The sequence below is a fragment of the Mesoplodon densirostris genome, chromosome 11, assembly GCF_025265405.1.
Source record: "Mesoplodon densirostris isolate mMesDen1 chromosome 11, mMesDen1 primary haplotype, whole genome shotgun sequence".
NCBI lineage: Eukaryota > Metazoa > Chordata > Mammalia > Artiodactyla > Ziphiidae > Mesoplodon > Mesoplodon densirostris.
Window position 1 is genome coordinate 63,082,562 of NC_082671.1, and position 23,983 is coordinate 63,106,544.

Genomic DNA, 23,983 nt, shown 5'->3' on the forward strand with positions numbered 1-23,983 from the left:
CACACCCACGAGGCGTCCTCACCTCCAAGGCTGCTCCCGAGTAAAGAGCAGCGGGTGCCCTGCCGGGGCGCCAGGGTCAGCGAACCAGACGGCCTCGCCCCGCCCCACTCAGGACATTCACAGGGGGAGGAGCCAGGCAAGGACGGCGACTCTCATTCAGTGTCCCCATGCACCTGGGGGTCGGCACACGAGCAAGGTCCGGCGGGGGTAGGTGTCCCAGCGCCTACTGTGACTCTGCCTGTCCCACCCCCCCTCAGGCCTGGCAGCCACCATCACAAGCACCTGAGATGCCACGTCTACCCTGACCTTTGCACTCTGCCCTGCGCCTGGTAAGGAGGCCTGTGTAATCAGGGGCAGGGGTCGAGGCACAGCACACGCACGTGCTGGGGAACACATCGGGCCCCGCCTCCCAGCAGGCCCACCCAGAGAGCCCAGAGGGGCCGGGTCACATCTGGGCTGTGAAAGCGGGCCAGCAAAGAACCGATGCCACCCCTCCTCGCCCAACAACGATGAAATCTGTCCTTCCCAGGGCAACGCTGCCTGGGCCTGGCAGACCCCAGGAAGTGTCACCACGGAAGGTCCACGCACGCCATGTGAGTCGCAGGCCCTCCCCTGGGCTTCCTGTCTCGCCCACACGCAGGGAGCCAGCTCCTGCCCGGGCGGCGGTCTCAGCCGGGCCCCTCCTCTGCTGGTCTCTCATTCCTGCTCTCGCCCCTTGGGCTGACAGCAATCTAGCCTTTCATTTAAGGCACAGGTGAACAAGTCCTTCCTTTTGCCCTCAACCCACACCTACGGGGAAGCCCAGCCCGAGTGGCCCGGGGAAGAACGCAAGCGCACGATGCCTGCATAGGCCCTTCGGTCACCAGATGGGGGCAAAGCCCAGGCTTTTGAACAGAGGGCCTCCTGAGGGCAGGTGAACAAAGGGCATCAGTAGATTCTGTGGCAAAAAGAAGCCAGAGCCTGAGCACGGCTGAGGTGCCCCAGCCCCGTGCCACAGCCTGATGGCCGGCGGGCGGGAGGGCGCTCTCCCCTGCGTCTCCCAGAGCCGGCCGCCCAGGGCGTGTGCACACGCGGAGACCCTGTAAACGCCACCAGCTCCATGTCCCACACAGCTGCCAGCTCCCAGAGCGGCCTCCTGAGGGCACATCCCGGCGCCCTGTGAACACGCTGGCCTGGCCTCCCCACCCTGCCTGGGGCTGCCCCTCCTCTGCGCTCCCGCCACCCAGTGGTGCTGAGGGGCTGGACGGCCACGCCCAGTGCAGGTGACCAGCTCAGTGGCCACAAAGACATACCTCAGGGATCGTCACTCCCTTCCCAGTCCCGTCAGGATGCCCGGGCTCTGTAGCCGGCGGGGCTGGGCTGGAGGCCGGACGCCTCCTTGCCCTCTCCATGAGCCCGGGGCCACCGCATAGGGACACAGCCTGTCTCCTCTGGGTCTCCTCCAACAGCCCCCAGTTCTCTTGAGCCTTCTGTCCAGAGGCCAAAGAACGTCAGACAAGCTGCTTCAGGTCACAGTGCAGATAAAACATTCATAAATGCATCATTTTAAAGCTGAGCACAAATGCGACAGAGCTATTATCCTCAGTGTAACCCCACGCGAGGCCTCCAGCCTCCTCACCTGAAACGCGTGCACACGAGACCCTGGACACCCAGCCAAGGCTCCAGCAGCCCCACTTTGGTGGGGGGGGAGGACGCGGGGATTACCCGCGGCAGCGTTGGCCGGCGCCACGACTCCGTGGGAGCTGGAACCCGGGAGACGGGGGCACCGTGTCAGGGAGATGCAGAGCCAGCAGGAACATGTTCTGGATGCTAACCGCCATTATTTCTGCCCACGCACCCAAGTTCCACACCCAGAGCCCCAAAGACCAGGTCGGATGCCAACGTCAGGCCCGGCCCTTAGATGTGGGCAGCACGTGTGTCCCCAGGGGTCTCGCCCTCCTCAGCTGTCCTCTGTGGTTCGGTCACTCACCGGCTGTTCCTGGTCATCCCCTGGGTGTATCTAACTGGTCACTAAGGGACTGGGGGCCTGTCCCGGAGTCCACAGCCTGCCAGGACCAGGGGTCGGTGGTGCACCTACAGGGAAGTGACAAGACACGCAGCCCCCTAGCAAGGACTGAGCGGCACAGGTCTCACTCAGCCTGAACCAGGCCTGCAGAGGAAAGACATCTCCATGGTCCCCAAGCCCTGAATAAGTTCTGATAAAGCCATCCTGATGGAGATACGAAGAAAGAAAGTCTTAGCGTCACGAAGGCCGTTCTCCATACTTCTTAAATACCACCTCTAAATCCCCAGGCCCCTGTTTCAATGCCGCTCCGGAGGAGGGGGTACAGCCCTCTTCCAGCCCCTCCCCGCAAACTAAGCAGGGAGCACAGTCTCACTGAATATGTTCCTTTCTATACCCTTCCCCGGCTGACAGCGAGCTACGCCTGCTTCCTGGAGGGGGGCCCATGTGCAATGCTCATGACCTCAAACCTTAATGGGCTTATGAAAAAGTATGTTGTAAGGCGACCTGCTTCTCCAGTCTAATGAGATTAACCCAGTCCATCAGGCTCAGTGCCGCCTGAGTCACTGAGAATCGCGCTGCAGAGCCTGGAAGGTTCAGGAGAGCCACGCGGCTGGCACGCCGCTCGGCACCCCGTGGGCTCTGCACTGAGCGTGCTCTCCACCATCAGGCACCGCAACCCACACTCCTGAGGGCACCGCGGAGTGTGAAGGCCCAGGGCCACCTTCCAGAGGAGTTGAAGAGCAGGTCCCAACGACCCCTGGAAACGCAGGACCACAGAACAGAGGATGGAGCCTCGGGAAAGCCTGCACATCGTCCGAACGCAGCACCAGTCGCTAAGGAGGGAAGGACCCAAAGACGAGGCTGGACAAGCAACGGGGCAGAGCCTGCAGCTCCGCACCCTCCTGCACGCCTGGCCCCTCCGTCGCGCCCACACAAACACCTCGGCAGGATGCCCGGCCGCCCCGCCAGCTCCTCCCCTGGGCCCCAGGGCTCCATCCGCCACTGCCCAGCGGGAGGATGCGGGGCTGGCGAGAACCATCACCGAGAGCTCAGCGCCCGGCGCCTTCACCAGAGCCCCGAGGCAGCCCTCACAGCAGCAATGGGGACTCTTCACGGGTGGGATTAGAGGTACAGCCACAGTAGCAGGTCATATGCTGCAGGTGGGGCTGGTGGTGTGGCCACCGCTCCAGGTAAGCATCACAGGTGGAGCCAGAGGCGTGGCCACGGGAGCAGGCTCCGTTCTCTTTTACAGACAGGAAACCAAGGTTTGCAGAGGTCAAGTCACCATCTGGGGACAGAGCTGGCCCACCTCCACGGATGAGACCATAGGCCTGCCGCCCCTCACGGCCCCTGTCCTGTCCCGGCCCCCAAACACCCTGGGAACAACCACACCCAGCAGACCCTGCAGTGCAAGCCGTGCCCACCCGCCTCTTCCAGCCTTGGAACACGCTCTCCCTCCCGTGCAAGCTGCCCCTGCTTCGCTCCGAGCCGGCTCTGTGCCCCGTCCTCCGCAAGAACTCCCCGTGCACCCTCCGACCCTCAAGGTCCCCTCGGGAAGCCTCCTCAGCACCCCTGGGCAGAGTGCGGTGCCCCCCAAGTGCCCGGCGCCTACTTCATTACTTCCATCGCAGCGCTTCCTGCCCGGGCTGTAACTACATCACGCGTCCACCTCCGCCCCAGGCTGCAGACCCCTAGGGGGCAGGGATGCTGCCTCGCAGGTCTCAGTGGAGTCCCGGAGCGCCCCCCCCCCCACCGCTCTGTTTTTTGTGCACATTGTACTTGGTGGGCAGGCAGCTGGGTGGAGGGAGGGAGGGAAAGAAGGGCGGATAGAAGGAAAGACAGATGCCCGTAGGACATCAGAAGATACGCCCACTTTGGGCTTAGAAAAGTGTTATTAGTAGAAGTAACTTGCATTTCCAATGAGAACTTAAATGCAATTCCATGGACTGACAGGCTGAACTCCAAATTCAAAGTTATTTCTGGGAAGGCACACCCCCCAGCCTCCCAACCTTTGCAAAACATTTTTTTTTTCATCTGAAAGCACTAGTGGGCACCAACACCGTGCTCACTCTGTGTGGACATCAAGGACAGATTTGAAAACTCAAAGGCCCCAGCTGAGGGCTTCATCTGCCACGGGCCTCCACAGCCCGCCTCTCCGCCGACAGCTGCCACCTCCTGCCACCTGCCTGCAAGTCTCCGGAGCAAGCGCCAGGCCTCCGCCGGCTGCCCAGGGCCCCTCCCCTCGAGGGCCAACAGGCGTCTCCAGCACAGGAGGCCCGACAGGACTCCTCCCTCCCACGCCCTCTCCAGTCTATCCCACCCCGTCTTGCCCAACCCAGTAAACACACCTGAACCATCTCCTGCCACCAAAACACAAATGCATTAATTATCTCCTGCTGCTCAGCAAACCCCATGAACCGGAGCAGGACAAGCATCCCTTATCTTGCTGTTTGCGTGGCTCAGACCTGGCTTCGGCTGGGTCTTCTGGCTCAGGGTCTCTCACAGGCTCAGCCCAGGGCCAGCTTGGGGCCGTGGTCATCTCGTGTCCCCAGGCTCGTGGCTGATGGCAGCCTCGGGTCCTCCCCTCTGGGCAGCTGACAACGTGGCAGCAGCTCCCCTCGGAGAAAGCCAGGGTGGGAGCAGACAGACGGGGTCACAGTCCCAGAGGTGACGTCCCCACACGCTTGCTGGATCCCCTTGCAGGAAGTGAGTCACCACCTGCAGCCCACACTAGGGGGCGGTGCCCGCAGGAGGGCAGGACACAGACACCCGGCAGCGGGCACCACTGCAGGCCCTTCCAGAAGCATCCCCCGACCTAGCCTTGCCTCTCACTCTTCAGCCTGTCCCTCTGACTCCACCTTCAAACTTCAGGGTGTACATAAAGTCTGGAAACACCCGTACTGTACCCTTCACCAGATGTCCCAGCCTGAAGATGCCTGGGCATCGGGCACAGTCACACGTGGTGCCTGATTATTGCAGATCCAGCTCTGCTCGCGCCTCTCGCCTGGAGCCTGCAGGCCTCTCCACATGCACCTCCGGTCCTGGCCGGGCTCTCAGGACGCCGTTAGCCTGAAATGCTCTTCCCTGAGAGCCCCTCCCAAAGCTCCCGTCACACAGCAGCGCCCCTGCAGGGCCACCTCCTGCGGACCACCTCCTTCCCCACCACTGCCCCCGGCTGCACAGCCCTGCGCCCCCCAACACACACACAGCCAGGCCCACCTTCTTCCCAGGGTTTGTTTGGGCTCCCTGGCCGGGAGGCGGGCTCTGTGAGATCAGGACCCACCTCTTCCGTGGCTGGGTCCCCAGCGCCGAGGACACGGCCAGGCCCACAGCAGGCACCCAAGAAATGAGCACTGACTGTGACCCCGGGGCCCGGCCGGCCACAGGGGTCCCACACTGCTGGGCTCCTTCCCGGGAGGCCGGGAAGTCTGCTGAAGTGCAGAGGCGGGCTCACCTCTGGCGACAGCTTGCTCGCCGCCTCCAAGGATCGGGAGGCTGCACCAATGGGGAGACTTCACCTAAAATGGTGCAAAGGCCACGTCTGCCGCAGCAGACGAGGCATCTCGGGATCAGAGCCAGCTCAGCATCTCGGGGCATGCAGGGCTCTGCGGCAGCCAGCAGGGGCCCTGGCGTGTCAGGGGGCAGCTGGCAGCTGGCCTTCAACGGGCCCGGAGGCCCTGCCCTGCCCCCTGCCCCTGACTGGTGCGGCCGGGAGCTGTGAGACACGGGGCCGCATCTCAGAAAGGGCCCAGCTAGGCCCCCAGGACCCTGGAGGAGCTCAACACACAGCCCTGCCACCGCATGAGAGCAGAAGGCTGCAGCTCGGTCCCCTGCCCTCACACACAGGGAGCTGTAGGGTGCCAGCTCCTCAGACCACAGCCCCACTGTCCCCACACATGGCAGAGTGCTCGGCCAGGGCCGGGGACACGTGGATGGCGGGGGCCCAGGTGGTGGGACCCTGCTTGGGCCACATGCCGCTGGAATGACACAGAGGCCAAGTCACTTGAGCTCCGAGACCCCAGATCCAATTTCTGTAAAAACTGGTTGATAACAGTGACAGCCCGGCAATAAAACCTAGAATTTGTACAGCTCTACAGTTTACAAAATACCGGGGACAGCGGTGTGGGAAGAAAAGGGCTCTTACCCAGAGCCCACTGCGTGCACGGTGCTTTCTAAGCTCCGCGTGGGAAGCACCCAGTTCCCCACGAGTCTGGTTGGCGTCTGCCCCTGGGCCCGAACAGCTGCGCAGCTGTGCAGCCCACGTGGCCCCGGGCCCAGAATGCTGCCTGTCTCGCCCTTTACAGGACCTGTCTGCCGATCCTGCATTAGAAACTCCTCCTTCAGTCCCAACAGCAATCCTAGGAGCTGAGCTTCAGGACACTGGACCTGCCCAAGGCTACAAGGACAGCGCTGGGCTAGGATGGAGAGTCCGTTCTGCCAGAGTCCCAGAGGTCACAGTATCCACGGGGCTTATGTGGAACATCCAAACAAATCCTTATGTTCCATTTGGCCACAGAAGAGCGATTCGGAGCTTTACTGGTAGAAAATGCCCTCCTGCCACTTCCCTCTGACAGCGTGTGTGCCAAGAGCCAGGGCCAAGGGCCGGGAGCACCAGCCCAGGCTGCTCTGAGGCTCATGTGAGATGGCCCTGCACCAGGAGGGAGGGGCGGTGAGAAAAGGAGCGGCTCGCCAGCCAGGCCCCGAAGTGTGTGTGCCCACGTTTCCTCTCCTGTGTCAACAGCCGGCCCCTAAAGATGCACTCGGGGACACGAGCAGTACGTATACGTTCTTCATTAGAACTTCAGTGGCCTTTAGACACCACTAAGAAGGAATTTAATAAACGCTTTAAGCCAGTGAAGCTACCTTGCAACACTCACCTGGCAAAAGGAAGTTTTTCCTTTTCTTCTAACACAATCATAGGTTGTGGGAAACGTCAGCCTCCGTGGGGACCCTCAGCACGCCCTCACCTACCCAAGCCACAGTCCTTGGGATGGGGCGGGGGCCACTGCCATTCCTGAAGTCACACACATCATCACCTCTGCGTGGACACGGGGCTGTGACGCCCCCTCCCCTGGCCTGGGGCCCTGGCTCTACCAGGGCTCACGCCCCAAGTATCAGCCAGTGATGGGAAGACCTCAGTGAAAGCCAGAATGGGAAGGAAGGAAGTTACTAGAATGTAGAGAACCAATACCACCGTTCTGAGAACCTGGCTCTCACACTTCCATTCCAGAAAGCTGCTGACGTTCTTTTTCACTCCAAGACAGGTCCCAGCGGAGCACACCCTTCTGAATCAGCCTCGGGGCACCGGGGAAGGAGGGACGGGGCAGAGCTGTCCACCACCCGGCGCGCCCACCTCTTCGGTTCTACCGACAAGCCCGTCAGCTTGGAAATGCCCGGGGTTTCCCACCGCGGCCCCCTCCCTGCACAGGCGCACCTCTCGGAGGACAGGGGGTTCCAGCCAAGTCTATTTCCTCACGATCTCCCCAGGGCTGGCTCAAGTCACTGCCCCGCCGGACCTGCACCGGCCCGCTCTGCTGCCCGATGCCCACGGGTCCTGACCTGCCCGCTGCTCCCCGATGCCCACAGGTCCTGACCCTGCCCGCTGTGGCCCGATGCCCACAGGTCCTGACCTGCCCGCTGCTGCCCGATGCCCACGGGTCCTGACCTGCCCGCTGCTGCCCGATGCCCACGGGCCCTGACCTGCCCGCTGCTGCCCGATGCCCACGGTCCTGACCCGCTGACTCCACCAGTCCCTGCCAGAGCAGTGCTGCATGCAGCTATGCTGGGTGGGCCTGTTCAATATAAATCTCAGTGAACCAAAATGAAAACTAGAAATTCAGTTCCTCGGTCACACTGGTCATATTTTTCGAGTGTGGAAAACCCACGTGTGCCTAGAGGCTCCCCTCTGGGTGGTCCCGTCATCCTAGAGCCTTCTGCTGCCCTGGGGCCTCTCTCCCTGGCTCACACTCTGGTGCGTCCTCTCCTGCCCGGGGATGCCCTCCTCTGGCTGCCCAGCCTCCTCCCTTGACCTTCCCTAAGCCACGTCGGCCATGCCCGTGAGGGCCTTCCTTTTAAAGGCCGAGTAACATTCCATTGTGTGTGTGTGTGTGTGCACGCACGTATATACAGACACACATACATGTATACACACACAATTTCTTTATCTTTTCATCCATCGATGGACACTTCGGTCGTGCCATATCTCAGCTGCCATGAACATGAGGGTGCAGATGCCTCTGTGAGATAATTTCAATACCTTTAGACAAGTTCCGTAAAGTTGCAGGATAAAGAAAACATCAATATACAGAACTCGGTTGCATTTCTATACACAAACAATGAACTGTTGGAGAGAGAAATTAAGAAAACCATCCTATTCACAACTGCATCAAAAACAAAATGCTTCGGAATAAATTTAACCAAGAAAGTGAAAAATCTGTTCACTGAAAACTAGAAAACACTGATGAAAGAAATTGAAGAAGACATAAATAAATGGAAAGACACTCCTCACTTGTGCATTGAAAGAATCAGTACTGTGAAAACGTCCATATTACCCAAAGCAACTCAAGGCATTCCCTAACAAAATTCCAATGGCATTTTTCACAGATATAGAAAAACAAACCTAAAATTTGTATGGAACCACGAAAGACCCCGAACAGCTAAAGCAACCTTGAGCTGGCTGACATTCTAATGCCATTTAGGAAAAAAGAAATATAAACCAGGAAACGCACTTCAATCTCCCATCTTTCAGGAAATCAGCAGGTGCTGACCCCTCTGGCTGTCTCCTCCCAGGCAGGTCCCCTGGGGGCGGGGGGGACAGTCTCACTCACAGTTGGGGAGGGGGGCTGCCACACCGCCCACGCCGGGAGAAGCTCACGCGGTCCTTGCCCGCGTGGTGGGACTGCAGCCCCGGTGCACACCCCAGAGAGCGAGCGACTGGGGGGCCAGGGACCCTCCTCAACAGCGCACAGGCACACCTACTCCCATGGTCTGGGAGGAGGTCAAGTGGCTCAGACAGAAGGGCGGCTTTTGTCCCAGGAACTGCCAGGGGAGGTGCTGGCCCGGGGGTCGGGGGTTGCGGTCCCTGTAGTCAGTCACCTGTGCCCACCAGGCCTCCAGACATAAAGTGCAGCCAGGGACGCGGGGAGGGAGCGCAGCCCTAGGACCCACCTCTGCGCCCAGGGCACCAGCCAGGAGGGACGCGCTCCCCAGGACTCCAGCCGCTGCTGGGTGACGCCCGAGGAGCAGCCCTGGGCTTCGCAGGGACGCAGAGGCCCACGAGCCCCGAGCCACGGCCACTGTCTGGGGCCCACCCATGTTACAATAAAATAAAAGCCGCATCTGTGGCTGTTTTTCCACAGGAAAGCAATTCCAGAGAAGGTACGTGAAACCAAAGACCCCGAGGGAGGCCCACTGAGGCTGGAACGCAGGCCTCGGGGCGCAGAGCAGCTCTGAGTGCAGAGGGGCGAGAGCTGAAGCGCCGCTCGGTGCCCGCCAGCAGGCAGGGTGCCCTGGAGCCCAAGCCCCCAAAATGCGCAGCCGAGCTGCTTCCCGGCCTCCTGCCCCAGCCCTCCACAGCCCGGGACCGGCCCCCCAGGCGCTCGGGGCCGGACCCAGAGGGCTGGGCTCGGCTTCACTGTCCAGGTGGCAGCAGGAGGCGGCAGATGTGGCCTGGAAACACCCGCGTGCTCTCCCGTCAGCCCCGTGGGGCCCTCGCTCGCTAGGGAGGGAGCCCACGCCTCTTCCACAAGGAGCGGGGCCGTGGAGGGGAGCCCACTGGAGGGGAAGCGAGGGCCGGGAGGACACGGGCAGCACAGAGCGCATCCCGGCTGCCCCGACGGCCTCAGCCCTGCACCGTGGACCCACAGCACAGCACAGGGGCCCAGAGTTTTCTCTCTCATTTGAGGTCCTCGAAATCCACGTGTCGGCTCCAGCTACGGTGGGTACGACGCACCCCTTCCACCGGCTCCCTCCGGGAGCTGGACCGGCTGCTCAGCCACAACAGCCTCCACGCGGCCCGCACCCAGCACCCTGCTCGCATGGGGCACATCATGCACCAGGGAGCAGGGTTCACCTCCCTGCTCTTCAGGCTACTTCTGGATGGTCTGCGCTTTTTAATTGCCTTTTTTCCTCCTTGTAACTAATGCCCCTCATTCATTTTTGTGCCACCATCTAGTCCACGGCCTGGGACAGATTATGGATAGCCTTCTGTTGACACATGTCCCAAGAGGATTTTAAGCTACCTCGTAAGGGGTTAAAGAGTTACTGAAACCTGTAACGGCCCAGCTAATAAACACCCTAGTTTAAGGGAAAGTAATCACCCGATTGCCATCCTACGATTACTAAGTATTTTCACTGCCAAAAGACGCAATACAATTTCATGGTTACCTGAGCCTGTAAAATAGAAATACCCCCAATTTTTAAGATATGAAAAGGTTTATGACGAGGGTACTGTCAGTCCAATGATCAGTCCATGGTACAAATGAGTCAATTCATAACAAAATTTAATTTCAAGAAAATTAACTCAATAAAGATGCCACAATTGTGCTTAAAGTTTTAATATCTATTAGGAGTTTTAGTGAAGTGGTGCAGGACCACAGACGCGCAGGTCCATTTTCTGCTCCCCAAGATGCGACTGACTTAATACCTAATTTATTCATCATGGGGACAGTATTACAGGGGACTCTGTGTTTAATGAGGGGGGTCAGGACCTCAGTGTAACCCATCACAGTGGAGAGCGTTCAAAATTTACGGGATACGAAGTTTTGTTTCCTGCAACGTAATTGAGACCTGATCGATAGCACCAGGCCAATGGCAACTTTAACCAAACAGCCCCCGCAAAACGGCTTTAAGTCCCAGGAAATGTGAGGGGCTAGAAATTCTGTAGCTGTCAAGTACCTATGAAAGCAAAACCAAAGTGGGGGATTTGGATGCGGCTACTGACCAGTCATAATTTCTGTAGCCAACACCATTAGAACATACAGCTGCAAAAAGGAAAAGCAAAGTCACAACACAGGGCTTCAGAGCCACAAAAACAGCCACAGACCCCACTCCGGGCACACAGGCCAGGGTGAGGAATAAAGCTCTGGGCTACTGTTCTCGATGACCTGGGAGAAATGTGCTCAGAACTCAAGGCTAGCGGGCATGGGGGCCAGCAGGGCAGCAGTTCAAGGTCCCCATCCCACGGGACGATCACGCCATCTAGACCAAGGGCTCCTTTGATGAGAAGGCCGGGGGATGAGGCCCTTCCAGCCTGCTTGGGGCCTGGGGACCCCACCGCCGTCTTCGTGGACGTCCATGCACAGGAGCCCAACCCTGCGCCTGGGGCTCCTACTGCCCCACGAAGAAGCCCGTGGCCTGGGGCTCCCTCTCCCGGCCTCCAAAGGCAGCTGCCCCGTCCAAGGCCCACGAAGGGCTGGCGCCCAGTGCAGGAAAACCCTGCCTCCCGGAGTTAAGAATGAAAGCCAGCCTCCGAGGGGACGCCACTCCAAGTCCACACAAGGTGCCTGCTTGCCGCGAGGGATGAGGAAAGGCCAGTGTGGAACCCCCGGCACGGCCTCAGCCTCAGCAAGCATCTCCAAGAAACTGGAGAGGCGTTAGAATAAGCAACGCGACACTCAACGGAACAAAGGTGGTTTGTTCCAGAAAACGCTGTGGAGAGGAGGAAACTTCAGAGCGCACTGAATCTGTCGGGGACTTTTAAAAATCTTTATCATGAGTGACTCAAAACACAGACAAGGTGTGAGTCCTGAGCGTGAGTGTGTCCAGTAGATGCAGCTCAAAGTCTCGCTGGAGTTACAGCTGCCCCGGGGCCCTGGCCAAAGTGCAAACTGCACAGCGGGTTGAAATCCAGCTACAGGTAAAACTACAGAAAGTTCTTTTCCCTCTCTTACGTCTAGTCAAATGACAAGAACGCCAGAAGTGGACTTTAAAAAGACCACATTTCAGTGGAGAGGATGCTTCGAAGGCAAAATCGAGCACAGCAAACGGACCCAGAGCAGAAGGCGGCAGGAGGTGAGGTGCCGAGGACATGGCCGGGCCCCTCGTGGGGGTAGGACCTGGCCCGGCTCCGGCCGCGGGCACCCGGCAGGAGGTGGGGGCGCAAGGGGCGCTCACCTGGTAGGTGTCCCACAGGCGGATGGTGCAGCGCAGGGGCACCTCGCGCATCAGCAGGTTGTTCATCCAGCGGAAGGCGAACTGCAGGTACCTCACCTCGTGCTGGTCCAGGTGCCGGTGGACTTGCCCTGCAGGGACAAACACAGGCCCCGCGGCTGTCAGGAGAGCCCCCGGAGGTCTGCCCCTTCCCTGAGGCCCCGGGCCCACCTCGGAAGCCCTCCAACCAGCCGAGGCACCGCCCCCAAGGAGCACAGACGGAAAAGGAACTTCCACTCCAAGACCTCAGACTCTCTCCCTCAAGGAATACGGGTGGTGACGGCCGTGACGGTAACTAGGACCACGACAGCTCCTGCGGGCGGAGTGTGCGCCCCGTCTGGGACGCCCCGAGCCCCACCCCAGGAACACGGGCAGGCCCAGTCCTGCCCTACAGATGGCGGCACTGGTCCGAGAGGCCGGCGGACGCTCGGGGGCACGTGGCGGGGCTCAGCTGACCTTCACCCGTCTGGCCCACAGGCAGGTCCACCAGATACGGGCTGCAGTCCTGAGAGAGGGGATGGCTTCGACCTCGTGCCGGCCCGGGTCCCACGGGCTCCCAGGCCCCACGGGCTCCCGGGCCCGGCCTGTGACGGGGCAGGCGGGCCCATCCCTGGATCCCAGGTTTGGGGCTTCTGTGAGGACAGCAGGGCCCCTGGGGAGAACCAGGCCCAAAGCGCCATCTCCCACCAGCCACAGTCTCTCCCCGTCACGGCGCTCCACGGCTCGAGCCCCCAGCGTTCCCTGCCCAGGCCTCTCTGCTGGGCTCTCAACAACCCGCGGGAAAGGCTTCAGAGCTCACTGGAGCTCCGAGGTCCTGGGACCCTGGAAGTGCCCCTCCAAGGAAGCAGAGACTCTGGGGGTCATGGTGACTGTGCCCCATTTTCCCAACATTCTGCCCTGGGAAGAGCCACTCGAAGGGCCAGGGGAGGACGGGTGCTGCCTTATAAAACAGGCAAGTATGGCCTAATTATCCAGACTGGGGACTGGGACGTGCCCACCCTGACTTCTGCCCACCAGGACCCACGAGTGTGGACCACAGCCCCGTGTCTGCACATGCCCGGAGTCACTGGCTCCTCCTGTGGTCTTACCCCCGGCTCCCCGCCTGCCCTGGGAGGCAACCTTGAAAAGAGTGTACCGCTCCTTCAGTTCTCCCGACGAAAGTTCTAGAAGCGGCAAACAAATAAGCGACAGCCAGGGGATCGGGGAAGCGTGAGGCCAGCTCAGAGGGCTGCAGTGTGGGCCGACAGTGACCTCAGGGGTTCCCAGACGTCATCCTCATCTCGGCAGCTGTTAGAACACAGCTTCTCGGGTGCATCTCGACTTTCTGGATCAGAATCTCCCTGGCAGGATCTGAGTTTCTGTGTCTCCAGAAGATTCTTATGTCAGCCACACACCTGTGCTGGGAGCCCTCTCAGGGACAAGTACACAAGGACTCGGCACCCGGGCCCCCAGAGACAGAGGAAGACAGGGCTCCAGCCTCTGACGTAGGGTCCGCGTCCCAGGAGGAGCTCCCCACGCAGGGCAGGGCTGGCTCTGTGGTCCGCTCTACAGCTTCTAATCAGCTTATGTTGTGTTAAATACACTTACTTGTTAACTTCATGTCACGACCCAAAACGGTCCCCTGCTGCTCCAGCGGAGGATAAAGTGGGAGCAGAGTCACAGCAGAGCCTCCAGGGCGGCAGCCCCGGCAGAAACGAGCCACACGGCTCGTCACCGAGGAGAGCCCTGGGGTCTGCCAGGGGAAGTGTCCTCCCCGTGTCCCCAGCTTGTAAGCTCAGGGGCCACCTAATACCATGAGGGGGTTCCTCTCAAGACGTCGTGAGGGCCCCGTACATGGCCCACAGTTTGAGAGACACCAGCTGGCAGACAAAGAAGGACCAGCTGGGCCAGAACCGCCCTGCTCGGCCCCTGGCCCCCCAGCACTGCGCCCGCTCGGGTGACACTGTGTGCCTGGTGAGGCCCCACCCGGGCACCACCCCGGTCCCTCCCCCCACGCCAGCCTCCTTCCTCCTGGTTCCACAGCCTCCCCCCGGACCCCGTGTCACACTGCCCGGGCTTCGCTGCTTAGGGCCGTGCCCGCCCCAGGACGTGAGCTGCTCCACAGCAGGTGTGGTGCCTGAGACCCCTCTGCACCTGCAGCCCTGGGACACACTAGGTGCCCAGTAAGCGTGAGCCAGACGACGGGTGAATGAATGAATGAACGAGGGAATTAGGGAATGAATGAAGTTAGAAAATGGGTAACTGAACATGTGAATAAACCGCCCATTTCTCAGTCATCCCCCTCCTCCTATTTCTCCACGACGAGATACTGCGGAGCTTTTCAGCAATGCGATGGGAGGTCCTGTTCTTTTTAAAGAATTAAGATTTATTTCTAAGCTGAAAACAGCAGCAGCTACAAAGCTGGAAAGTTCCGTGGGGCCCTGAGTGGCCCCCTGTGCCCATTCCCCAAGGGTGGCAGCCCCTGCCGAAGCCGGGGCACCGATGCGAGCATGCTGGCCAACGGGAGACGCAAATACCATCAACACCTGAAAACCGGCAGTTCAGAAAATGAATCAATTTACTGAACAAGGATCTTTTACACAGAAACAGGGGAGTGAGCTTCCACGAGTGCAGTCAGCAGCAGGGGCAGAGCGGGTGGAAGGACGGTGACAGCTCCGAGGAGAAAACCGCCTCCTGAATACAGAGCGCCCGAAGGACGGGGACCCAGCAGGGGCTGCTCCCAGGACAGACCTGGACGATCAGGGGCTCCAGGACCCGCCACTCACTAGCCACTGAAACTCTACGGGACACATGGGCCGAGGACAGAGAGCAGCGGGCGGCAGGCCGGCTGGGCCAGGCGCCTCCTGCCCAGGCCCACGCGGGGCGCCGACACCACCCCACACCAGGCGCTCGCCGGGTGTTGATAATCGGGGAGGCGGGGCGACTCCAAGTTCACCCTCGTGGATTCAGGTGACTTTTCATGAGTTGTGGAGCCCTGGGTGTCCCTGGACCGCGGTGCCCGTGGAGCAGGACCTTGTCTGGACCCAGGGATTGGCACAGAGCCAGGCCCGGCGTGTGGCATGTGCCTGGCACATTCGCGGGTCGAGTGGAGTGATGGCCGGGGCTGGACGCACTCGGAGGTGGGGGCAGGGCGGTGGCATGGAATGAGCTGCCCGCAGCCCCCCAGCCACGTCCCTGCGCCTGCAGTGCCACTGGCCTCCTCGGCTGATGCAGAAGGTCACTGTTTACAAGCGGGGAAAACAAGCAACTCTAATAAGTGCCCGGGAGGCACGCGACACCTTTCTAACGTGAACTGGTGAGCACACTGATTTGCAAAATTAAACACATATTTCCGGAACATCTGTCACTGAAGGAACCTAACCAAACAAGTAAAAATAAACCCCTTCTCTCCTCCGGCAGTCCCACCTGAGGCCCGCCCCACGAGGCTTTGGCAGACGCCACCCCGTCTCAGGCTTGGCCAGAGGAGCCCATCCCAGCCGGAGTGCAAGGACCAACAGCCCACTGGCCAGCTCCTGCCCACGAGACCTGTGCCCACGCGAGAAGCAGGCGAGGTGGCCCATCCGGGGGTGCACGCAGCAGCAGCAGACTCAGGACTGTCCCTCTCCATGTCCTGAAATGATCCCACGATGCTAGATGGGCCCACAGACCCGTCCAGTATCTCCGGGTACCAGCACCCTGGGCACAGCCGGGGCCTCTGCAGAGCAACGGCCACAGCATCAACCCCATGAGGACACGGGCAGAGGCTGCTCATTCATCAGCTCTTTCTGGGAAGGTCTCGGGCGTCTCCATGTACCCCACCGCCTGTGACAGTGAAGCTACAGAGGAGACATGGCCGGCGTCCTGCCCTCCATGAGCTCAGCAATGTGCAGGAGAGACAGAAAGAAAATGCCACTTAGAGCCTCCGAGGTGTCTATTTCACCAGAGTTACCAACTCTGAGTGTCCTGAGGGCCTGGGCTTCTCTTCTGCCCGACGCAGGCCTGAGCTCCCGACAGCAGCGAAGCAGGCACCCCCGGGCCCACCTGGTGGGGATGCGAGCCTTGGCCGCCAGGCTCCGACCCACGACCAGGCCACCCCAGCCAACAGGAGCAGCCGTCCCAGGACGGCGGGAGGCACTCCTTGGTCACGTGGAGGTGGCCGTTTCTCACTGATGGCCTGGCTTCTCTGGAAGCCACAATGAAGAGTGATGTGGCCACTGCCTCCTAACACACAGTGAGCTTCTGGAGAGGCCGCCTCCTGCTCTGAACGTGTTGAAAAATGGACGCCTAAACTCCAGCCATTACTTTCCATTTATATACATCGGAGCGCAAATGTATGTGCTGGAAAGATTCTTATAAGCAAGTGTGAGCACACACTCTGTCACTGATAAAGTTAACTCGGTGAGCAGTGACTCTGGATTTGAATTTTCCATTTCACTGGAAAGTAGAGGGGACATGGAACGAGTGAGCAGGCAGACGTAATTATTATCATCTTTCAGGCTGAGGAGACGTTCTTCCATCACGGCCTCTTCGGAGGCAGAGACGGCCACAAAGGTACAGCAAGTGCCATCGCCCAGCACGTGCCGGACGCTTCTCCCCGCACCTGAAACAGTGCGCCTGCAGGCTGGAAACTGCTGAAACACCTTGTCTTCTTCATCAAAAACAAGAATAAATTACACAAACAGATTGTGTCCCAAGATTTATGCTAAAAAGGAAAAAAAAAAAAACATGTATCCCGTTGACTTGGCACGAAGAATAGGCACTGTTTACGCAGGGCCAGGCACTGCTTAGATTTATTTGCCCCAAGAGTGAACCTAACTGCTCACACGTAGATACCTGACAAGGAAAACCGCCCCAAGCCACCCCCAACCCACTTCTGCTGGGCGAGGCCCAAAAAGGTTTTGGTTTGGGGTGGGGGGGTGGAGATTTCAATATTCTAATCAGGTAAAAAGATAAAGAAGAACAAAAGCGAGAGCCAGTGACAGTGAATGCCGGCCTCTCTGCAGCCAAGGAGGCCTTGTTCTGGGCTCACCCACCTTCCTCGTTTGCCAGGTCTGATGGACGGTAAGAACAAACAGCTAGAAAAAAGCATCAGCCCCAAACAGGGGCAGGGCCGAGCCGCATGCCCAGGACCCCCGGCCGAGGACCCAGGGCGCAGGGCTGTGCCAAGGGGCAGGAGGAAGGAGCGGGACAGAGGACGACACCCAGGACGCCCGGCCCAGCAGCTCCCGGGGGAGAAGCGTCCAGGGCTCCCCGCTGCAGACAGACCTGCCGTGGCCGCCCCCAGAGGCCACCAGGAGGACAGAGGACCCAAGCTGGGAGGGGCCGGGGCAGGCAGACGGGGGGAGTGAAGGAAGCAGCGCAGGACCCAGGACACCTGACTCCACTCCCCAGCACACGACACGCTCACGCAGTGAGTGGGCCTGTCTTCCTCCTGAGGCAGAGTAGAGCCCGGGTCAGGCTGGAGAACAGTAGAGAGACCTCGGGTTACAGCGTCAGAAGAGCTGGGCTCAGATCCCAGGTCAGCTTCCAGACGGCTGTCCAGGCTCTCAGCGCCTCCAGGCCCTCCCTGGAACGGGGAGAGCCCCAGCTCCCTCACGGCACCCTCTCGGGAAAGTCCCGGGGTAGTGGCTGCCATACGGTGGGCATGTGACACAGGTACCAGGCCAAGAGGAGGGAGGGCGGGCAGCTAAGTCTCTTTCCAGAAGTAAATCCACCAGGGAAGCTCTGAGCAGGCGAACAAGGCCTCCGCTGAACAGGGAGCCTGCTCTCAGCAGCTGAGAGCAGACGCGGCTCCCAAGGCCTTGGGCCACAGGCCCACGTCAGGCTCCACACAGACCCTTCTCAGCCATCACAGCACAGTGAGCAAAGGGGCAAAGGGAGAGGACTCAGGACATGGGGACCTAGACAAACAGTGGGAAGGCAGCCACGCTCTGGGCAGGGGCTCTATCAGGACCTGAGACCAGCAGATGCATTGCCCCTCCAGCCACAGGGGACACGCGTGTTCTGATGGGGCCACAGGTGACAGCCCCTGGTCCCAGGGTCTCAGGGTCGGGGCTCGCAGAGGCCGGACCTCAGGACACGACAGGAGCTGGGCACTGAGCTCCATCAGGGGGGCCCGTGACTTGGTCCATCATGCCCACGTGAGGAAGCCCCAGTAAAAACTCTGGACGCGCGGGCTCAGTGGGTGAACACGTGAACCGTGGAGGGTGACAGGCCCTGACTCCAGGGCCGAGAGGAAGTGCCGAGTCCCCAGGCCCCTCCCGACCTCACCCCTGCACCTCTCTTCTCTGGCTGGCTCTCCTGAGCTCTGTGAGCTGCTCCAGCGAGCAATCAGGCCTTGGGGCCCCAGGAACCGCTGCCTTTATCACTGATGGGTCACAAGTACGGGTGGCCTGGGGACCACGGGCATGCGGCTGGCGCTTCCCGGAGAACTGAGCCCTTCACGGGGGTCTGACACTCACCCTGGCAGGTAGTAGCAGCACTGTGCTGCGGGGCACCCACTTGGCACTTGGTGTACAAACAGAGGACTTCCTCCAGCATTAAACGACCCTGAGGGTTGAGATCCAGAGAGACATCAGGGCAGGGGCCAAACTGCAGATACGTTCTCCCCAGATCACTCCTCCAAGGCTAGCTCAACACCCAGGCCAGGCCACGGGGTCGCTAGCTTGTTATATAGAAAGAACAGGGGTGGCGGTGACGGTGGGTCGGACCCTACAGGCTGCTACCCGTTTGTAAAGTGGGCAGTACACCCCCGGGAGGAGGTCACACCAGGCACACCTGGCCTTGGGGACAGGGACACCACCACACTCTCAGGACCCCAGCATAAACATGAGAGTGGGATGGAATGAAGCCTCCCAGCAGGTTGTAAAGAAATAGCGTTTATCTGACACCACACACACCATTTTTCCATCCCTAGAGAGGCATTAAGGTCTATTTTTTCGACAGTAACATTGTCCAAAATATGAGTTCTTCTGGAGCTACACAGAACTGCAGCGACAAGGTATGAAATCATGCTCCCTTCACAGATGTGTTCACGGGCATCTCAACGAACACCCCAAACTGGGGCTGTTTCCACAGAGTGCGGGAGACGGAGCCCACATCGCAGGGCACCGACTGCTCCACAAGCCACGTGAGGGCTCCCTGCCCCTAGCCCTGGCCACGCCCAGAGGAGAGAGGAAGTGGGTGCGACGCCAGATCCGGTGGATGGATCTCAGCTCCATCCCCCCACACCCATGCACGGTTCTAGAGGGGACACAGGGCGGGGCTGGTGAGGTGTGCAGATCTCAACGAGCTGCACTGTGGACAGATCTCAGCTCGCCGAGGGCAGGAGGTCAGCCCTGACACCACCCAAGTCTGCAATGCAATCGAAAACGTACAGCTTTCCCAGAAGTCTTCCCTCTCTCCCGGTGCACTTCAAGACTGAGAATATGCCACAAAAAATATGTGTCTGAGTCTGACCTGGATTTGAGACTCCCCATGCCTGGTACTGGCTGGTCCATGCCTCCCCACATTCAAGACTCAGCTCAAGCATCACTGTCCTTTTGAAGCCTTTTCTGACCTCTCTCCACCCTGGAGCTGACCCCCTTCCTCAGTGCCCCTACCTCGACTTCTACAGAGTGCCTGTGACACTTTGGTGGCCTTGAGGTTTGCATGGCTGGGTGCTCTCTGCACACACGCAGCCGCTCCTGGCCTGGCCCTCGGGATGAGTGAATGGTAGGGCTCCTGTGTAAACTAAAGACTCAACAGTGTGTGCCATGAAGGCAGCTTCCCCAAACATCCACCTGGGGCTCCTCAGGCGTGAGCTGGCCAGCCAGGTGACCACGGTGTGGAGCGGGGGACCTGGGGCATGAACACCGAGCATCTGCCCGCCAGGAGGCCAGCACCCACAACAGAGTCTGGGCTGCCCTGACCAGGCTGGCTGACAGGCCAGCAAGTGCTCAGGGGGCCTCTCCGAAGGCCCCCCCAGGGCTCCCAGTGCTAAGACAGAGGGGGTGCACCAGGGTCTCGGGTCGCCAGCACGCACGTGCACACAGACTTAATGAGCCTGCGAAGCCCCGTGCTACCGGGAAGGGCTGGGCTCTTGTGAAGCAGGGAAGGACCGAACCAGGGACACGGGTGTTTGAGACTCTCCTGGCAGCCCTAATTCAACCCTCAGCTGCTCGGCCAGCCCAGGGGCATCCGAAGTGAGGAGGGCTCAGCGGAGGCCCCGGAGGCCAGGCGGGGCCCTGCAGGGGCCTGAGGGGCAGATAAGCAGAGGCTGCTCTCAACCAGGGCACGAGCAGGAGGAAGACAACGGCCTGCGGCTGACCCTGCTCGCCTGGGAAGGAGCCAGCCCTCCCCGTCCCCATCCTACCTGCTGAGACCCCCCCAGCACGGCTGGATTTCCCGTCCCAGCCACTCTTCCCAGCCCTGGCTCTCCCGCTGCTGCTGTCAGCAAGCAAACGACGCAGAACAGCCCACACGGGTGATGCCGCGAGAAACTGCGCTCACCCAGAGCGCCTGCACACATGTGGTCGCAGGCCAGGAGGCCGTTCCCGCTGGAGCGCTTTCCACACCGGGGGACGGTGTGAACACAGCGAGAATAAGGGCGCCAAGAGGGAGCTGCAGGTCTCCTTGCAATCAGGAGGGAGGCATCCAAGTGTAAGAAGGAGGTGGGCCACGGTGTCCACACATCCCTGTAAGGCATCCATTTAACATGGAGCTAAGAGCATGCGTTGTCCTCAGGCTGCTTGGCGCAGATCAAATGAAGACACACCTTCCCCACGCCGCTGACAATGTGAGAATACCCAAAGCGACCCCCTCCAGGCTCCCCAGGTGCCACGTGGGGACCCGCACCCCTCAGCCCTGCGTCCCGTCGCACTGTGTCATTTCCCAGGTACACACAACAGGCAGCTCTGTGACAACGGCTCTCTGTGCCCGTCTCGCCCCAGCCCCTAACCGCCTGCTGGTCTCCGGTGCCCCCCAGGTGCCAGCTGCAGAGGACAGCCACGGGTCCGCGTTCTTACCGCCCGGCGCCAGCATGTCCCCACGTGCCAGAGAGCCGGCTGCATGAGTGTCCAGCTCAGGGACCTTGGCTGCCACGCACTGGGGAAGACGGGGGGAGCGGGTCTCCTCGTCGCTCTCACGGGTTCCAAGGAGAGGTGCTAAGAGACCCCTCAGTAGGGCGCCAACCAGAGACTGGAGCGGTCACACGCACACGTGGACAAACGCTTGCACACGCAGGGGCACACTCGGGGCCCTCAGGAGCCCAGGCTGAGGGGTGACAAGCATGGGCTCCAGAGTCAACAGACACTTCATCAGAGTGGACGGAGGGACACTACATCTGTGTGACCTGAGCAGAATGCTCCTGGCGGCCTCAGTCCCCGTGTGTCAGGTCAGGTCCCGTCAGCCCCGACCTCACCAGCCGGGGGGACGGGTGACGTACCGAGTGCCTGCTGCGGGCAGAGCATCACGGGCTGAGTGCCCAGCACCCCAGCACTCCCACCGCTGCTGGGTGCGGGGCTGTTCCCAGGCAACGCCCGGCGGAGACCACTGGCGCCCCTTGTCCGGGACCCCAGCCTGGACCAGGGCAGCTTAAGAGGCCGTTAGAGGGGCTTCTGACACCTGCACGCACCTCTCCTCCTTCCCGGCACCCCGCACAGCAACAGGAGGGGGCAAACACTCGAGGGCCAGAGAAAGGCAGAGAGGTAGGCGTGAGAAACAGAGACACACGGACAAGCGGGCTCCCCCGATGGCCTGGCCAGCTTCAGCCTGCGCTGAAGCTTGGCTCCTGCGCGGAGCCAAGAGGGGAGCCCACAGCCCCGGGCCCTGGAGAGAGGCAGGGAGGGGTGTGCTGGGACAGAGCGGGGGGCTTCGAGAAGCAGCTGGACAGCCTGTGCCCGCACCCCGGCCCTCCCCATCCTGCCCACCGCCCAGGACACAGGAGGGCTACCACCACAAACGTGACACCAGGGGTCTCTGTGCAGGGGGACCCAGGCCCGGCAGAGCACGGAGGACTGCACTGTCCCCTGCGCGGTGATGGGGGTGTGACTGCAGGGCGGAGCTGGGTGCTCGGACGGGCCAGGGAAAGCACCCTGAGGGTGGGCCCGCCAGGGACCACAGCCTGAGGCATGGGGGGCCCAGAGGGCCCATCTCAGGTCCCCCTTCACAGAAACAGCACGTGCCTCCTCTGCCTTCTTGAAAGGGATTATTACTGTGGAAAGGAGTCTGACCCCCGTGCAATAAACTGTCCTCCTTCCACCAAGCCCCGCATGGAAAAGCCCTGCTGCCGGGGCGGCCTCCCGTCCTGATTTCAGAGGGACGCTGGTTCTTTACAGTAAGGGAGATAAAGCCACCCACACTCTCTCTAGCAACTTGTAACCATGAACAAAAATGGCTTCGGGGAATCATTTCAAAACCAGACTTGATGGCCTACATTCAAAACCAAGACAACTTTTTCTTCTTAAGGTCAAGGAGAATCGCTTTATTTGGACGTCTCTACTTATGATTTAATTAACTCGTCTCGGTTTGGCAATAAACCTCGAACATCAATCTCGGGTGGAGGGTCACAAAGATATGATCATTAAGGAGAAAAGCCGCTAATTCACTGCTCGGGAGGCCTCGCGTGCCGGCCTTTCCTTAACCACTGCGTGGTCATCACCGCTTCCCAAGTAAAAAGGCCCGCACTCGAGCAGCCGAAGGTGAACCAGTAATCCCCACGTGGCCTTCCGCGCCGGCACCTCCGGGTGCTTCCGGGAAGAAGGGCCGACCAAGTCACAGGTGCAGCATCTCTCACACAAGCACCAAGCCGCCTCCTCGTCCCACGAGGGGCCGGCCCCGCCCCAGCCCACCTTCACCCGCTTCCTGGGGCCGTAAAGTGGGCTGGGTGGTGGCGGCCCAGGCATCTCGAGGGCCCCGCCTGTGAACGGGGAGTCTTTTACGATCCGGTGCTAAGTGTGGGCCTGGAAGGAAGAACTCCCAGAGCAACTGTTAACCTTCTGTCTGCTCGTACAGGACAGAATGTCCTCAATGGTCAAAGCCAACGACACCTCAGCTCCAGGTCTTAAAAACCCTGCTCTGTCCTGGGGGGCATCTCAGTGCAGTCCCACCTTCCGGCCGCCAGCCCCAAGACTCTCCCAGGACCCTGCCAGCCCAGACATGGGAGGAGAGTTGTCCCTTGATCTTAAGAAAATAGATCCCTCTCCACCTGCTCGGGGGGAGCACCTGAAAACAAGCTTAAGCTGGGAGGAAAACACAAAGGGCTGGGAGACAGGGAGGCCTAGAAAGGATGGAGTAGAGAGCCAGAGAGGGTCAAGCAGGGTCCCAGGTGACAGGGCCCAGCCCACCTCTCCCCACACACCACTCAGGCTCTGGAGGCGGCTACAGGCCTGACCCCAGGTCCTAGGATGACGGTGGGGAGGCCCCTGGGACTGGGTTCCTGCAGCAAAGGCTGGCAGGGGCAGGGACGGAGGGCGGAGGGCTGGGCCGTCCAGCATGGCTACAGGGGTGCTGAGCCCTGGGACCCCTGAGCCACTGGCCCTTCACGTCGGGCCGGTACAGCCCCTCCTGCACAGTGGAGCCGAGTCCTTCCAAGCTCTCTGGCAGGCATCGTCCCTTCCCCCGATGACGTGACACCCCTGGGGGGGGTGGGAAATGTCTGTGAAGATGGTCACTTGGGATCAAGGCTCTTGCACAGAGAAAGCACTATCTCTACAGCAGCACAGAGGTCAGTTAGTGGGAGAAGCCAGCAAGTCCGAGAGGCCCTTGGGTCCCAGTGAGGAAGGCCCAGCTCGGCCAGTGGTGGGGTTGGCGGGGGAGGGTGGGAGTGGGGACTCACTTTGAGGCCGGACAGTCTCAGGCGGCCACGAGGGG

The 23,983-nt window shown here is 60.6% G+C and overlaps 1 protein-coding gene across 1 annotated transcript in view; it reads right to left on the bottom strand.

Annotated features, from left to right (window-relative positions):
• Positions 1 to 23,983, bottom strand: part of TBC1D22A (TBC1 domain family member 22A) — a 326,227-nt gene that overhangs the window by 71,265 nt on the left and 230,979 nt on the right. The window contains exon 11 of the mRNA XM_060113299.1: positions 12,119 to 12,246. Coding sequence (XP_059969282.1) covers positions 12,119 to 12,246 — 128 coding nt within the window. The remainder of the gene's footprint in view (positions 1 to 12,118; positions 12,247 to 23,983) is intronic.